We start from the raw sequence: 17,308 nt of genomic DNA on the forward strand, positions 1-17,308 counted from the left end.
GAATAAAAAAGAGATGGCAGAAATGTTCAAAGAATTAGAGAAAACAATAAAGCAAGAAATGGCAACTATTCGGAATGATTTGGGACAGCTGTTAATGAGAGTGGAAGAAATGGAGGAGAAAGTTAAAGATCAGGCACAAAACATTTCCGAATTAGAAAAGAAGATAACCAACAAGGGAAAAGTTCAGAAAAAGTTGCTTTATAAGGTAGAGGTACAGGAAAACAGGGACAGGAGGAGCAATCTTAGGATACGAGGGGTCCCAGAGATTTCAAAGGGAGAAGTATTGCAAGAAGTAGTAAGTAAAATCTTAAGCTCCATAATGGACAGATCAGATATAGAAGTGATTAAATTAGATGGAGTTTTTAGAATAGGAAAACTCCAACAAAGTATTGGGAAGGAAACATCGAGAGATATAATTGTTAAATTTCATAAGTATCGGGATAAAAAAGAAATTTGGAGGAAGATCAAAGGAAGAACAACAATTAAGTATGGAGAAATAGACATTCAGATTTTTGCAGACCTAATACCTGAGACTTTGTGGAGAAGGAGATCCCTGAAACCCCTGTTAGAGCAGATGAGAAAGCAGAACGTGCATTAAAGATGGGGGACCCAGAGTGCCTAATAGGATGGAAAAACAGAGTTACAGCTTATCTGAGATTTCCTGAGGACTTGAGAGACTTTTGTGATAGACTCGAATTGCAAAGAATGGAAATTGCTGAATGGGAAGAAGAAGAAATTAGAACTATAAGAAAAGAGGATTGGCAGCTTGTTAGGGGGGGAAGGTGGGGGGGAAGGTAGGGGAGGAAGAGGGAAGAGTGGAAATTTTTTCTTTTGCTTTCCCTTCCGGTCTCCTTCTCTCCCTTGCGATATCCCTTCTAGATTCCTAGTCTTAGAGGTCTGTGGAAACTTACTGAGTCAAGTAGATAGCTCGGGGGTAATTGGGGGGGTTGGAAAGAGGGAGAGCCGTTCATGAGCAGAGTTTAGCCCCAAGAATTAAATCAAAGGTGGGAGTAGGCCCACAAATGATTGGTAGGCATACTAGAAGCCTAAAAAGAGAGGGGGGAGGAGGATGGGGGGTGGGGGAGGGGTATTGGGTCAACTTCCTGCATGATTGAAGGAGATATAAAACCAAGGAATAAGGAAGAGCATGGATGGAGGAGAAGAGGGGAGATTTAAGAAAGATGGAAGAAATACAGTTTATAACTTATAATGTAAATGGGTTGAATTGTCCTGGGAAAAGATTTAGACTATTTAAAGAGCTACAACATAGAGCATCTTCAGTGGTTTTCTTGCAGGAGACACATTTTGAGATAGTCAAATGTTAAGTTAAAATCTAGGTATTACCCAGCATGGTACTATGCAGATTCCCCGATTATGAGAGCAAAGGGAGTAGCAATAGGGTTTGCAAAGAATATTAGGTTTGAGCTGGAGGATAGGAAGATGGATCTGGAAGGGAGATTTTTGTTTTTAAGAGGTAAACTACAAGAAATTGAGTGTACAATGGCTAATATTTACTGTCCAAACAAAAAGCCAGAGATATTTTTGAAAAGTGTGCTGAGGAAGCTGATGGACTTTAAAAAAGGCCGCTTGATTTTGGCTGGAGACTTTAATTTTTCTATGGATCCACAAAAAGATGCACCCTCTTCTGTGCAGAGAGAGGGGTGTAGGGCTCTGAGAATATTGAAGAAAGAAATACATGCGTGTCAACTGGTGGATATCTGGAGAATTACACATATGCATGAGAGAGACTATACCTTCTTCTCAAATGTTCATGAGATGTACTCGAGACTAGATTATATATTGATAGAGCATCAACTCATTGAGTCTGTGGTTAAGGTAGAAATAGAAGCAATGTCTTTTTCAGATCATGCCCCTGTCACAATGAAAACGGAGTGGGGAAGGAGGGTGGCAGGAGGTCTAAAATGGAAGCTGAATGAGGCACTTCTCCTAGATAAAGATATTGCTCAGAAGATTGGGGAAGAGATTAAGTGATTTTTTGAGGAGAATGAGACAGAAGATGTGTCGATAGCCACAGAGTGGGAGTCTCATAAGGCATATATAAGGGGAATGTTGATTGCGATTCGGGCAAAAAAACAAAAAGAAAGAAGAGAGAAAGTTAGGGGGCTTTTAAAAGAAATATGTGACTTGGAACAGATACACAAAAATAGAATAACAAAAGAAATAAGGCAGAAGGTAATAAAAAAGAAAGAAGAACTAGAGACTTTGATGGAGGAGGAGAGGAGAAGAGTCTATAATAAAGTACTAAGTGAGAGGTATAGATGGGGAGATAGACCAGGAAAATATTTAATGAGAGCCTTGAGGAAATAGAAAAATAGGAACTATATAGAAAAAATAAAAAGCTCTAAGGGTGAACTGGTCTATTCAACTAAAGAAATTGCTAAAGTATTTATGGAATATTATAGAAAGTTGTATAATATCTGTCCCCGTGACTCTTTAAAAAATACTGAAACTGAAATTGAGAGGATTCAAAAGAGAATGTGGGCCTATCAAAATTAAGCGAAATACAACTGGATTCCCTAGATGCAGAAATTACACAGGAAGAAATAAAAGCAGCATTAAAAAGCACAGCATCGGGGAAAAGCCCAGGACCAGATGGTTACACTGTGAGGTACTATACAAAATACAGTGAACTATTAATACCTAAGCTTAAAAGATATATGAATGCTTTGGGAGGAGGGATGGAAGTAAGAGGAGAATCTCCACAGGCCCATGTTGTGCTTTTCCACAAAGAAGGAAAAGATGCTTCTCAATGTTCGAGTTATAGACCTATTTCAATACTGAACACGGACACTAAGTTATACGCAAAGGTCTTAGCAAATAGACTGAAGGAATTTATGCCCAAATGGATACATGGGGATCAGGTCGGCTTTGTTCCAGGGAGAGAGGACAAAGATAATGGGTTGAGATCTCTGATGCTTATTCAGAAAAGTAGAAAAGGAAAAACTCTGGTGGTGGTGCTCTCAATTGATGCCGAAAAGGAATTTGATAGAGTGGATTGGGGCTTCATGATGGACACCCTGGAAGCCCTAGGGATTGGAGACAGAATGAGAGAGTGGATAGGAAAATTGTATAGGTAACCCTCCGCAATTATTATGGTAAATGGGGAGAGGTCGGAATCCATCAAGATGTCAAATGGAACAAGACAGGGCTGCCCATTGTCCCCACTGTTATATGTTCTGTCATTGGAACCCTTGTTGTCAACAATAAGGAATAATAGAGATGTAAAGGGAATTCAGATAGAAGATATAGAGCTCAAAGTGGCTGCCTTTGCGGATGACTTGTTGTTCTATGTTGGGAATCCCAGGATAACACTCCCAAATTTAATGAAGATGTTGAAGGAATATGGGGAATTGGCAAATTTAAAAATTAATCCAACAAAAACTGAGATTTTAAATATAAATATTTTAAAAAGTGAAAAAGAAAAGATACAAAAGGAATTCCCTTTTATATGGAAAGAAAGAGATATAAAATACTTGGGTGTAAAACTTACTGCTTCATATAAATATCTGCATAAATTAAATTATATCTCACTGTTAAACGAGATTAGGGAGGAATTAAAAACATTAGAAGGATGAAATCCAACATAGATAGGACGTATAAATCTGGGAAAAATGGTAATTGTACCTAAAATCCTATATAGATTCCAAATGATTCCAATTAAACTCCCAGAAGCCTTCTTTAAAGCAATTAAAAAAATAACAAGATATATATGGAGGAATAAAAAAACAAGAATATCCCATGAATTGCTAAGTAGGAACAAAGAGAAGGGTGGATTGAGGGTACCAGATTTTAGAAGATACTACAAAGCAGTAATATTGGCAAGAATTTTAGATTGGACGTATAATTATGAGAAAAGTTGGGTTAAAATTGAAAATAAACTCAGAGAAACTAGTTCAAGTAAAGTTATATGGGTACCACCACAATATAGAGGATTAAAAGATAATGTAAGTATATACACTTTAAATGTTTTAAGGGTTTGGGATAATTTGCACAAAAATATGAAGTGGGATTTCAATTCTACATTCATGCCACTAAGAAACACAGAGTTTTTTCCCCCCGGTAGAGAAGAGATAGCAGGTAAATGGTTTAAAAAGGAGGATGTTCAATTCAGGGATGTTATGGTGGGGGGTGGATTGGGATCATTTAAGGATTTGGAAAAGAAAAAGGGAGAGATATTCACTAAGATAGATGAGTGGCGTTACTTTTAATTGAAATGTTTTGTTGGGAATCTTTCGAAACCCTTGAGAACTAGAGGGGACTGGAATTTGTTTGAAAAGTAGTTGGGGTCATGAGGTGATGGGAAACACGGTATTGCTAAAGTTTATAAAATTCTTACTGAACTGGACACAAACACAAAGCCAATATATATAGTAAAATGGGAAAGAAATATGGTGGTTGTGATAGATGAGGAAAAACAGAAGAAAATATATACATTATCTCACAAGAATGTAAGTATGAGGGAGGTAGAAATAAATTATAAGTGTTTGATAAGATGGCACATTACACCGAATGTTTAACATAAGATGTGTGGGGAGAATTCACCGTGGTGTTGGCGGGGATGCGGAGATATAGGTACAACGTACCATATATGGTGGGAGTGCCCAAAAATCCAAGTATTCTGGAAGATAATAATTTATTTAATTGGAATGATAACTGAAATAGATGTTGGGTTGGACTCAGAAATATGTCTCCTGCACAGTACAGATTTAACAGTGAATAAATATAAGGAATCAGGTATATGGTACTATCTTATTGCTGCAAAAGGTTTGATACCCAAGTTCTAGCGGAAAGCAGAGGTGCCGAGAGAGGAAGACTGGGTAGATAGAGTGAATCAGATTAGAAAGATGGAAAAACTTTATCACATGCAGGAAGATAAGATGGAGGTTTACTATATGAAATGGGAAAAATGGGAAAAAGCTGGATTGAATACGAAATATAGGAAACTATAAGGAGAAATAAAGATTAAACTCTACTTGCTTTAGTAGGAAGATCTGGAGAGAATGCAGAGAAGGTTGACGGGGATGGGGGCAGGGGGGAGGGAGGGGAAGGGATTGGGAAATAGGTTTAGAAAGTGTAAACAAGGAATGATTTTTGCATTTTTTTTCTTATGTGATAATGATGGAAATATGTATTTAATTGAAAAATCAATAAATATTTAAATAAAAAAAAAAGAGCATGGAGGAGATTCCAGGAGAGAGGCAGCTACTCTAGGAGAGCTGGACAGGTATGTAGAAGGTCCTTAACCAGGGGTGGGCAACTGTGGCCCTTTAACTGTTGTAGAATTACAAGTCCCATGAGGCATTGGAAAACTGACAGTTACAAGCATGACTCCCAAACGCAGAGGCATGATGGGACTTGTAGTTCACCAACAGCTGGAGGGCGACAGTTGCCCACCCCTGTCCTTAACCCATCAGCAGAACCGGTATCTGCTCCTTTATGCAAGGAGGAACAGGATGAGCACTGCCAGAACCATACAAAATGATCTCCAGCAGGCCACTAGTGTGAATGTCTCTGACCAAGCAATCAGAAATAGACTTCATGAGGGTGGCCTGAGGGCCCAACGTCCTCTAGTGGACCTTGTGCTCCATAAAGCTTGATTGGTATTTGCCATTGAACACTAGAATTGGCAGGTCCGCCACTGGTACCCTGTGCTTTTCACAGAAGAGAGCAGGTTCACCCTGAGCACATGTGACAGACGTGAAAGGATCTGGAGAAGCCATGGAGAATGTTATGCTGCCTGTAACATCGTTCAGCATAACCGTTTTGGTGGTGGACCAGTGATGGTCTGGGGAGGCATATCCATGGAGGGACGCACAGGCCTCCACAGGCTAGATAATGGCACCCTGACTGCCATTAGGTAACGGGATGAAATCCTTGGATCCATTGTCAGACCCTATGCTGACTGGTACAGTGGGTCCTGGGTTCCTCCTGGTGCACAACAATGCCCGACCTCATGTGGTGAGAGTATGCAGGCAGTTCATGGAGGATGAAGGAATTGATACCATTGAATGGCCCCCACACTCACCTGACCAAAATCCAATAGAACACCTCTGGGATATCATGTTTCAGTCCATTCGATGCCACCAGGTTGCACCTCAAACTGTCCAGAAGCTTAGTGCTGCCCTGGGCAAGATCTGGGAGGAAATACCCCAGGATTCCATCTGTCGTCTCATTAGGAGCCTGCCCGTTGTTGTCAGGCATGCATATAAGCATGTGGGGGCCATACAAACTGTCATTTTGAGTTGCTGAAATGAAATTTCAGCAAAATGGACTAGCCTGCTGCCTCATTTTAACACTTTGATATTTGGGGAGTTTTTGAATTCATTCCTCTGTAGGTTGATAATTTTACTTTCCATCAGACATTGGGACATCCTTACATTCCTAACACATTACCCAATACATATCAGTATAGATATCCAGCATGATATTTTTCCCCATTGAGATCTGATGTGTTTTTAAAGTGTTCCTTTAATTTTTTTGAACAGTGTGTGTGTGTGTATATGTGTGTGTGTGTATGTGTATATATATATATATATATATATATATATATATATGCACATTGGGCTCCATTCACAACTATCTGATGCATTGCAGTGCGTTACCTCATGGGCATTACCAAGTGTTATTTTGCTAACATACCAGGAAACACGAAAGAAAATCAGACTGGAAATTTTGTCCTTTATAACCCCTGCTACTGCCAGCATGCCTCAGTTTTTTGCTAGTGTCCATGGAGAATTGATTTCTTTTTCTTCAGTTCCACTGAAGTTAAGACTTAGCCTCTAATGTTTCTAGCATTTGTTTTTTAATTGAGGATCTACACCCTGTAACTGCTAGTACTCTCCCTACCTTGTTTGTAGCTATCCATTGCAGTTTCTCTCAGCCTTTAAGTCTAGACTTAACTGGACCTTGGACTGGGTGTTGCAAGGTGAGCCTTGAAATGACCCTCAAACACTGAGCTTTGCTTGAGCCTTTTCCAAACTGGTTCTGGTTATGTTAGCTGCAAAGCGCTGTCCAGGCTCAAAGCTGCTGGCATAATTGCTGTGTGTTTAATCTGCCTTTGAATACTACTCATGGGAGTAGGCCATTCAGGCTGGGCACTAGGTGCTCCCTTTATTAGTCACTGGGTACCAAACTGTACTCCCCATTTTTCCTGCCGGCTTTCCATGGAGGGGGGCTAACATGCTTTACTACAGCTATGAAAGACTTTGTCACAGGTTATCCAGCTGATTTATGACTCCTGCAAAGCTGATCTTAGAGGCTGCAAATATGTTACCTCGCACCTCAGCAGATTTGGTGTCTGATCTGTCTGCAGCCTTAGCCATTTCTGAGCCCTTGTACTTGGGGACTTTTTCTGATACTGAGTCGCTCAAGTCATTGACTGATGAGTTTTTTCCTAAGGAGTCGCAGTCATCCACTGTTCCTGCTAAGTTAAAAAAGACTGTTTCAGCCCTTGGTTTTGGTGTACAGCACTTTTCCATTACTCTACTGAGACTTAGGTCGTACAGGACCCCTGAAGGCTCAAAAAATTTCCATTTGCACATGCTTTTTCAGTTTCTGTGTGAAGGCCAGAAGACCGTGATGTGGCCTCCTCCATTTCTAGGAGGCTTAGGCAGATCACCCCAGCATTCAGGTTTCCACCTTTCCAGTAAGAGCTCACTCCACCAGGCCTGTAAGCATTTCTTGGGCATTTTGGCTTCAGGACTCACTTTCTAATGCTCACGCTCGGTCTTCTGTTCACATGTTCTCCACCTCATCTGATTCCAGCTTCAGATGTGAGGTCATTCATGCAGTTCTTTAAGCTGATGGCAGTCTCTTGTTCTTTTTGGGCTTGTTAGCTGTTTTTGGTTGTGTTGCCCACCGCTCAGGATTGCTTTTGGATGTCTTGAAGGTTTAAGACTTTCTGGTACTTCAGTAGATGAAAAGGAAAATTGAATTTTTGTATTCAGTATAAAATCCTTTTTTTGGAGGAATACAGGTCCTACCCCTCTGTGTACTCATGCTCCTGGTACTGCCATACTACTACTAAACTGGAGGCATGCTGGTAGTAGGTGGAGTTATAGTCTGGGCTGGCTTACAGCTTTTTGGTTTGCCAGTGTCCAATCCTGTAGGTAACAGTTTAACCTGAATGTTTAAAGCCTATCTGCAGGGAAAGGAAAACTCCCCTGCACTGCAAGTTTCGGTTTAGGGGAGGTTGCAGGGAGCATTCTAGTGGTGTGGAGGGAGTCTGCAGGGGTGGATTATTAGATAAGTAAAGCTGCTTCTTCTGGTACCCTAGACATAAAAAAGCATAACCCTTGCAGTGCTGCAAACAGCCCCACTGCAAGAGACAATTTTTGTTTTCCCCAGAGTAAAGCTTTAGAATTTTTGTGCGTTCCTCAATGGATTCCTAAAAGGATTTTATGGTGAATACAAATTTACATGATAATGTGCTGTGAATCCATAATATGGAAGATAATAAGGATCCTCCAATGTGAAAATTGTGTAAGTATTTCTGTTTATTGTCTTTACACTGTTCTGCGTTCTATATGATTTACAGTTATCATGTGATGTAAAGTTGGATCCTCGCCCTGAGTACCATCGCTGCATACTGACATGGCATCACCAAGAGCCACTGCCTTGGGCACAAAGTACAGGTCAGTGTAAGTTACAGATCTTTTTATTTCTATAAATGTTGAGTTAAAGCTTGTGTTGTATTATCTGTTGATCCTGGCAGTAGATATGTTGTTTTTCTACATCCTGAAACAAGCCGCACTGTCCACACTGTTGGTGGTGCTTACAATGGTCAACTTTTTATATATAGACCTTTTATCAATAGAAAACAAAAGATTTAGTTGCATAAAAGGTGTTAACTGAAGTTGTGCTCTAATTTGTTTCTCTTACTTAAAGTCCAACTAAAACTACATGTCCATGTAAAACTATTCAGTCCACAGTTTGTCAACACTCTGATACAACTTCACTGCACAATGCACAGGGTTGTCACACTATTACAGGAAGTGGAGAATAACAGATCTAATAGCATGATTAACAGGAAGTGAATTAAATGTTAAAGTGTTACTAAACCCTCAACAGTAAAATCAGTCTGTATATGTAGTAACGCATGCTTGTTATACTCGCTGTGGAACCTAAGGGGTTAATCCTCCGCATTGTGTAAAAAGAATGTTTGATCCTGTCTTCTCTGATCTTCCCTTTCTTCTTCTGTCCCCAATCCGTCTGCCGATAAAACAGAGCCTTGGGGGCAAGCTGCAGATCCTCAATTTGGTGTGTATTGCTAGAGAGTTTTTTTTTTTCTTGGGAGAGTGCATGTGATCAGCATAGGCCTTTCTTTAGCTTCTTCCCTTTCTGTAAAAATTAGACATATCAGTATATATGTGGCAAACAGGTGCAAAACTTGTTCCTTTCCTACTTTGCAGGAAATCTCATGATAGCCATTATCTTCTTGGTGTACATATTCTGACAGGGACTTCTGGGTCCTCTTAAAATTCTGCCCTGCCCTGCCCTGCCATGTACTGTCCTAGCACCTCTTAGGCCTGCCTGCACACCCCATACCCATCCAGAAACCCCTGCCATAACCAAATAGGTGACTTAGGAGGATGGGTCATGATTGTTGGAGGAGATACCATGACTGACTGGAACATGGGTGCTGGTGGACTTTCATATTTTAATTATATTAAAGTGTTTGTAAAGGCACATGTTTTAAAAATTAAATTAACACGTTTTACTTACTTTCCCTGTGCAATGGTACCTCTGCTTGTGGGGTCCCCCACTGGTGCTCTAGGCTCCTGCTGTTCTCCAAATGCCTGCTTGCTATGGGTGCACTCATGTGGGCTCAATAACATTCCTGGATGTGTGTCTATTGATGCACACAGTGTGGCTCGGCCACCGCCCCCCACTTTGCTCCCAAGATTTCACTGACAGCAACAGAAGCCAATGGCCTTCGCTGTCTCAGCACAGCGTCTGAAAGCAGAGGATCGGTAGACGGGCACAGCGCTAGATCAATGAAGGAGTCAGGTAAGTGTTTGAAGGGTGGGGAGGGCAGCACAGGAAATGCTTAAATGTTTTTTTTACTTTAATGCAGGGAATGCTTTCAGGTAAAAAACGCGTTTTAACTTTAGAACCACTTTAATGAAATAGAAATATTAATATACTGAAAAGGTACCATCATCTTATTTCAATGTTGTTACTTTTGTGGTTCACAGAATAATTAGTCGCCTCCTTTGTTCTTTGTTAAGATAGTTTGCAAAAAACATTTTGCTTTTCCTTTTCCTTTCCCCTACAAGATACAGAACCTGTTATCTACTGGAAATGCTAGTTTATCCAGTTTTGTGGATCTGACAGGTTCTATTTTAAAGCTAAAAGAAATGAGAGGGCTGGTATTACATAGCAAAAATCACTGATAAGATAGGGAGAGTGATAGGCAGCGAAAATGTTTTAAGGTCTAGGGATAAAATCTGTCAGGAGAGACTGTTGAAATTTAATTGTACATACAAGAAAAATAGGGAAAGGGGACATGATTAAAACCTCTTAGTAAATTAAGCATGTAAAAATGGCTAAGGAGGATTTTTCTTTCACTATAAGGCTGGGATCATATGTTCACAAGGACATGACCTCAAACTACCTAGAGGAAAGTTCAAAACCAAACTTAGAGAGTAGTAGCTTACATAAAGGCTAGTGAATACTTGAAAGGCCTCCAACAATGCTTAATCTTGTTTTGCTGCTTTGTGAATAGCCAAGTGACAAACCAAGTGTGCAGATCATGAGTCCTTACCTTAATGGCTGGAGACTGCATCAAGAGAGGTAACCCACTAAGCAGTGAAAAAAAAGATTTACAAAAAAAGGTTAACATTGGCAGCTCCCATATTTCTATCCCGATAAATATCTTTTTCGCATATCACCTTGATCCCCAGTATACAAAAAGTGTATTGTACCTTTTTAATTGTGCCACACCATTTTAAAAAGTACAGGGACTTCAGACTGCCTCATATCAAAGTTATAGTCACAATGTAAGGACTAATCCCATGGATTATCAATCCCCTGTGTCCCCCACGGATATGTATTACATACCATAGCTCATTTCATTCAAAGAAGTGGTGGCTGAACTTCTACCTCTAGTGCTTGCATTTACTGAGGGTCTTGCAAATGTTATAGATAGACAACTGCTATCTTAATATTGATCAGTGGTTCCAAATTAATAATAACTACTGCAGTAGGTAACAAACACAAAAAGATACACTCAGCATCTTTCCAAATAACTGTTTTGTTTAGTTGTCACATTTGAAATTTTTTAATAATCATGCTTGTAGGTATCACATTATTATCACAATTGTAGGTAGTACATAGGCAAGCTAGTTTCTTATCAGTTTAAAAAATATAAAATTACAATTTTAATCTCTGTAATAAAGAGGAAGCATGTGCAAATGTGCATAAAAGGGAATGTAAAATTACAGTGCAAAAAAAAGGACTAATGCTATCAATGAAATGAACACACCAAGGTTGCTGTGCTGTATAGAATGTGTCATCTTCCATAGTGAAAATTGGTATTTTATAAAGAGACAAAGCATTACCCTGAGCTTACTAGTGCAGCTGGTCAATCAAAAAACATGCACGGCACATAACAAACATTTTGAGGATGTGAAGAAACTTGTATAATAGGGTACAATTTAAAAGCTAACATGATGCTAGATCTACTGTGTGTGTGTGTGTGTGTATGTATGTGTATGTATATATATATATATATATATATATATATGTATGTATATATATATATATATATATATATATATATATACAGTGGGGATCGAATGTTGGGCACCCCAGCTAAAAATTTGTATTAATGTGCATAAAGAAGCCAAGGAAAGATGGAAAAATCTCCAAAAGGCATCAAATTACAGATTAGACATTCTTATAATATGTCAACAAAAGTTAAATTTTATTTCCATCATTTACACTTTCAAAATAACAGAAAACAAAAATATGGCGTCTGCAAAAGTTTGGGCACCCTGCAGAGTTAATATCTTGTACTGCCCCCTTTGGCAAGTATCACAGCTTGTAAACACTTTTTTTAGCCAGCCAAGAGTCTTTCAATTCTTGTTTGAGGTATCTTTGCCCATTCTTCCTTACAAAAGTCTTCCAGTTCTTTGAGATTTCTGGGCTGTCTGTCAAGCACTGCTCTTTTAAGGTCTATCCATAGATTTTCAATTATGTTGAGGTCAGGAGATTGTGAAGGCCATGACAAAACCTTCAGTTTACGCCTCTTGATGTAATCCCCCGTGGATTTCGAGGTGTGTTTAGGATCATTATCCATTTGTAGAAGCCATCCTCTCTTTAACTTCACAGATAGCTTTTTCACAGATAGCATCAAGTTACCATCCAAAATTTGCTGAAATTTTATTGAATCCATTTTTCCTTCTACTCGTGCGATGTTTCCTGTGCCACTGGCTGCAACACAACATGATTGATCCAACCCCATGCTTAACAGTTGGACAGAGGTTCTTTTCATTAAATTCTGTGCCCCTTCTTCTCCAAACGTACCTTTGCTCATTCCGGCCAAAAAGTTCAATTTTAACCTCATCGGTCCACAGAACTTGTTTCCAAAATGCATCAGGCTTGTCTATATGTTCATTTGCAAAGTTCAAACGATGATTTTTGTGGTGAGGACGTAGAAGAGGTTTTCTTCTGATGACTCTTCCATGAAGACCATATTTGTACAAGTATCTCTTTATAGTGGAATAGTGTACCACAACTCCAGTGTCTGCCAGATCTTTTTGGAGGGATCGTGCAGTCAAACGTGGGTTTTGAATTGTTTTTCTCACAATCCTGCGAGCTGTTCTGTCTGATATTTTTCTTGGTCTTCCAGATCTTGCTTTAACTTCCACTGTTCCTGATGACTGCCATTTCTTAATTACATTCCGAACAGAGGATATTGACATCTGAAAACGCTTTGCTATCTTCTTATAGCCTTCTCCAGCTTTGTGACCGTCAACTATTTTCAGTTTCAGTTTTCTAGACAACTGCTTAGAAGAACCCATGGTGCTGATTGTTGGGGCAAGGTCAGATGAGTCTGGGCATTTAAAACCTTTGAGATTGACATCACCTGGTCTTCCCAGACGATGATTGAGAACAATCCATGACACTGGCAGGACTCAGCTTGGCAAAGGGGGCAGTGCATGCTATAAATTCTGCAGGGTGCCCAAACTTTTGCAGACGCCATTTTTTTGTTTTCTGTTATTTTGAAAGTGTAAATGATGGAAATAAAATCTAACTTTTGTTGACATATTATAGGAATGTCTAATCTGTAATTTGATGCCTTTTGGAGATTTTTCCATCTTTCCTTGGCTTCTTTATGCACATTAATACAAATTTTTAGCTGGAGTGCCCAAACTTTCGATCCCCACTGTATATATACACAGTGGCATGATGGATGAAGATTGGGAGGTGGCCTCTTCCTAACATTTGACTGGCACGTTTGCAGTCAATAATAATCGTATTTGGTTGTACATAATTCATCAAACATACCTCACCCCGGTACGTTTACTGGCTATGGGCAGAGCCACCAACTCAAACTGTTTACGTTGTACTCAACCAGGGGATGAATTAATCATTTAATTATTATTATACAGGATTTATATAGCACCCACAGAGGGCAGACAGTACAATTACAATACAAATTTATACAGGAGGATTCAGAGGGCCCTGCTTGTTAGAGCTTACAATCTAAGAGGGAGAATGTGGACTCCCTTATAGCCACTTACTGGAGGTATGTTACTGATTGTCTAATCTGCTTTCCCCGCCTGTTCCATTTACTCCTCAAGTATGTCAATTAGGATTACTGGACGTAGAACTATGGCCTAGATATGTTAGAACATTCTTAAAAGAAACTCTACTTTTGATGTGGAAGCAAATAGCACTTAAATGGATGGTCTCACCCCCCTCAATCCTTCAATGGATTACCACTCTCAAACAAATCCTCCCATATGTTAAAATTTTTTATGAATGTAGAGTGTGCCCCCAGAGATATCACAAGGCTGGGATGTGTGGTATATCAGTTAACATCTGAAGATTCTTGCTTTATGATGTCTTGCCTGTTCGAGGTGTATCACACCACACTTGTAGAACACAGTTTTTTACTTATTGTATTACTGTAGAAGGAGACAGAGTCTGTTATGGTCACTGTTTATTAACATTTTATTATAACGTTTGCACTGGGAACTTATCACACTGTGAATACCTCGTCTGCTCTGTTTTTTTGAAATCTGTATTTTAAACTCTCATGCAATAAAAAGTGTTTAAATAAATCTATATATATTATATTTTTCGTAATTCAACTAGCAATAGTTTCTATTTTTTTAAGTTAATTTAATTTAAAGGAAAATACAGAGTGGGAATATCCAGGGGCACATCTATTTAAGCAGAAATGAGACTTCAAAGCGAGTGGGAACAGAACTGGTAACTAGCTAGGAAATCTCACGCAAGGAGTCTTCAGGAGATAAAAGAACCTAGTGGGTATCTGAGCTCTTTAGACTTCAACTTTAATTTAAATATCTTTTTTGGGTGAAACTTCTATTCAGAACATTTACAGGAAATACACAGTATATAGGAAACTAGCATCGCTCAAAGCCTCCTGCGTGTTGTCCTGTTGGTTCTTCCTCCACATATCGCTCCGTCCAGCCACAATAAACAAAACTCAAACTGTGTTCATTATGTCAACCTTGTCACATAGTGAAAGTAAATGTTTCAGCTACAGTCCCCTCCTGTTTGCCACACCCTCTGATGCATTTCACCCGGATCAGGCCAAGTCGTAAAGGGTATAGTGACAGCACTGTACATTTTAATAAAATGTAATGGGTACTTACACTGTTGTTGTCTTTCCACACAGGTAATCAAATGAGCAGTCGCCTCATGAGTATGCGAAGTGCCAATGGACTGTTGATGCTACCTCCAAAGACAGAGCAGTATGTGGAGCTTCACAAGGGAGAAGTGGTGGACGTCATGGTCATTGGAAGGCTATGATGACAGCCGCAAGAGAAAAGCTTTGATGCATGTCCACATATCATTGACTGTATCCTGTAATATGCAATGGCACAGTTAGTTTTTATGATTTGGATAAAGTTGATCAGTGTAGTCAACATCTTGAACTAAATTTCGAAAAATGACTTTGAGGAAAAAAAAACCCTGAAAAAAAAAAACATTTTTTTCCAAAAAAAAATAAAAAAAAAACATATAAAACCTTATTCTGATTATATCAAGGCAACTTTTCCTTCATTGCAATTGCTTTGTGTGTTAAAATGCTAGGTCTAATAGCAGTAGCTTTTAGTAGACAGCAGTAGATGCCTGCAAAAGTTGTGTTTCTCTCATCCCTAAAGTACAAATACTTAAGCTCTTAAACAAGGCTGTCTGCTTACTTTATACTAGCTTAGATGACACTGCTGTTTCCCTTATCAGTATGCTTCATAACCGCTTCACAAGAGAGCTCTGCTTGTTCTTTATCTTGTATAACGTGTTGATGTGCACAGTGCCAAAAGCAAAGTGGTTGCGTCTGGATGAAGACTCCCCATCTTCTTAACAAGGAGGACGGACGTCCTGGCAATCACTCCGCTCAGTACTATTGGGCAGTAACTGAATACCTTTTATTTGAATAAAAAATTGCTTCCTTAAGTGCTGACAGCCTTTTTAACCAATACATTTAAAAAAATGTACAGAAAAAAAAAAATCAAAAACTGATCTTGTACAGATTACAGTGTACCAGCATTCATGTGGAGATAAAGAAGCAAAGAATTATTGAAGAACTCTGTACCATAACATTTTCTGTAATGATATTGAAACAAGATGAATTAAATCCTTGATCATTATTTAAAAAATAGTAAAATCTGTTTCCTTTGTTGTATGTTATATAAGGTATGATAATGACTGGATATTTTCTCTTCTATGTTTTATTACCTGGTTCCTCGATTGCTGGTTTATGAGCTTTGTTTTCTAATTTTTGGAACTTTTGTTAATCCCAGTTGTGTAGTTTGAAAGCGGCTAAACCATCCAATGCAAGGTCTGCTTATTTAGCATTACCCCTCTACTGTATTTTAAACCACTTGAAGATGAAGTAAGAAACCTGTGAGTTTAAAAAAAAATGTGTTTATTTACAGTAGATAGCTTACCATACTGCTGGGAATGACATCACTATCCTTTCAATCAGATGCCGAGATACTGAGTAGTCCAAAAGTGCCTATATGATGCTCCAGAACAGTAGAAGAGCTTCTTCTTGTGAGATTTGGGCTGCTCAACATTCCCCAGGATCTCGCCAGAGCTGAACAATGTCAGCCTTATGTAGACATTGTGGGTTGATGCGGGGGTAAAGTAATTATATTAGTTAGCTAACTTTTTTCCCCTATGGATGTTTTTTTGAGATGGGGAGGCACACTAAGTAAGCAGACCTTGCAGTTTAGGTGCACATTTAATCTAGGAATAGTGATAGGTCAGAATTAAATGGTTAGCCAAAATAATAGGATATTAAAGGCAAATCTTTCATATCTGACAGGTAGTAAACCAGTCATTAACGTTTAAAAGTAGTCAATTAGACATCTTTACCTGTCTTCCCAAGTTGCAGCCCACTGGTCCAGCACTGGGATCCCTCAAGGGTATGATACTCAGGAAAGAACTTGAAAATATTTGTGCCAGCATTTCTTATAATGTTTTATGTCAAATTTACTGGCCTTCACTTATTCCACATTTTGGGTAGCTACTGTCAGTTTGAACCATTCATTCTATTCCTAAATGCTTTGGGTATTTCCTAAGTCCAGTTACCTTCCCCAGTTATTTCAAGCGAGTCATGCTTTGCCTGTTATGTAATTCTTTTATTTTAAATTACAGGGTGTGAGTGAGACATCGCTGCAGGGGTCAGCAGGACTATAAAGTCTAGTGCAGCAATGTCTGCTGTTCAGTTTTGGATTAAATAAAACTTTTAAGGAATAAAGCTACATATCTTTGCTTTATATAACATTTACGGATGTCTGTTAAATTATTCCATGTGTTCACAGAAAATTATTGGAAATTCAGTTATCTATAGTGTTCAGCCCATTGTTTAATTTTCCAAGCCATTTTACAGTAAAAAAAAAAAAACTAAAAGAACTAAAGTGAACCGGTACTAAAGTTAAATGTTAAAACCTGACCTTGACAAATAAAAGAAGAAAGGTAGTTGCACATACCTCACTCACCTTCTGCAGCATCACAGAAGGTTAGGGGCGCTCAGTGTGCAGATTGAATCTCTGAGCCCCAAAGTTGGAGTTTTGGGCGTATTTAG

General features: G+C 39.0%; 1 protein-coding gene across 30 annotated transcripts in view; it reads left to right on the plus strand.

Annotated features, from left to right (window-relative positions):
- The window catches only part of GPHN (gephyrin), a 591,738-nt gene extending 574,731 nt beyond the window's left edge, over positions 1 to 17,007 (plus strand). For 20 of the 30 annotated variants that reach the window (XM_089681455.1, XM_089681459.1, XM_089681462.1 and 17 more), the window contains 3 exons: positions 8,558 to 8,654; positions 9,247 to 9,279; positions 14,894 to 17,007. In XM_089681455.1, the coding sequence (XP_089537581.1) occupies positions 8,558 to 8,654; positions 9,247 to 9,279; positions 14,894 to 15,027 (264 nt within the window). In that variant the 3' untranslated portion in view covers positions 15,028 to 17,007. Of the gene's footprint in view, positions 1 to 8,557; positions 8,661 to 9,246; positions 9,280 to 14,893 lie in introns of all 30 variants that reach the window. The other 10 variants (XM_089681458.1, XM_089681483.1, XM_089681484.1 and 7 more) reach the window with 3 other exon arrangements.
- Positions 17,008 to 17,308: the final 301 nt, after the last annotated feature.

This window comes from Staurois parvus, unplaced genomic scaffold (assembly GCF_062004578.1).
Source record: "Staurois parvus isolate SC_StPar_1 unplaced genomic scaffold, SC_StPar_1.0 ptg000267l, whole genome shotgun sequence".
NCBI classification, from domain to species: domain Eukaryota; kingdom Metazoa; phylum Chordata; class Amphibia; order Anura; family Ranidae; genus Staurois; species Staurois parvus.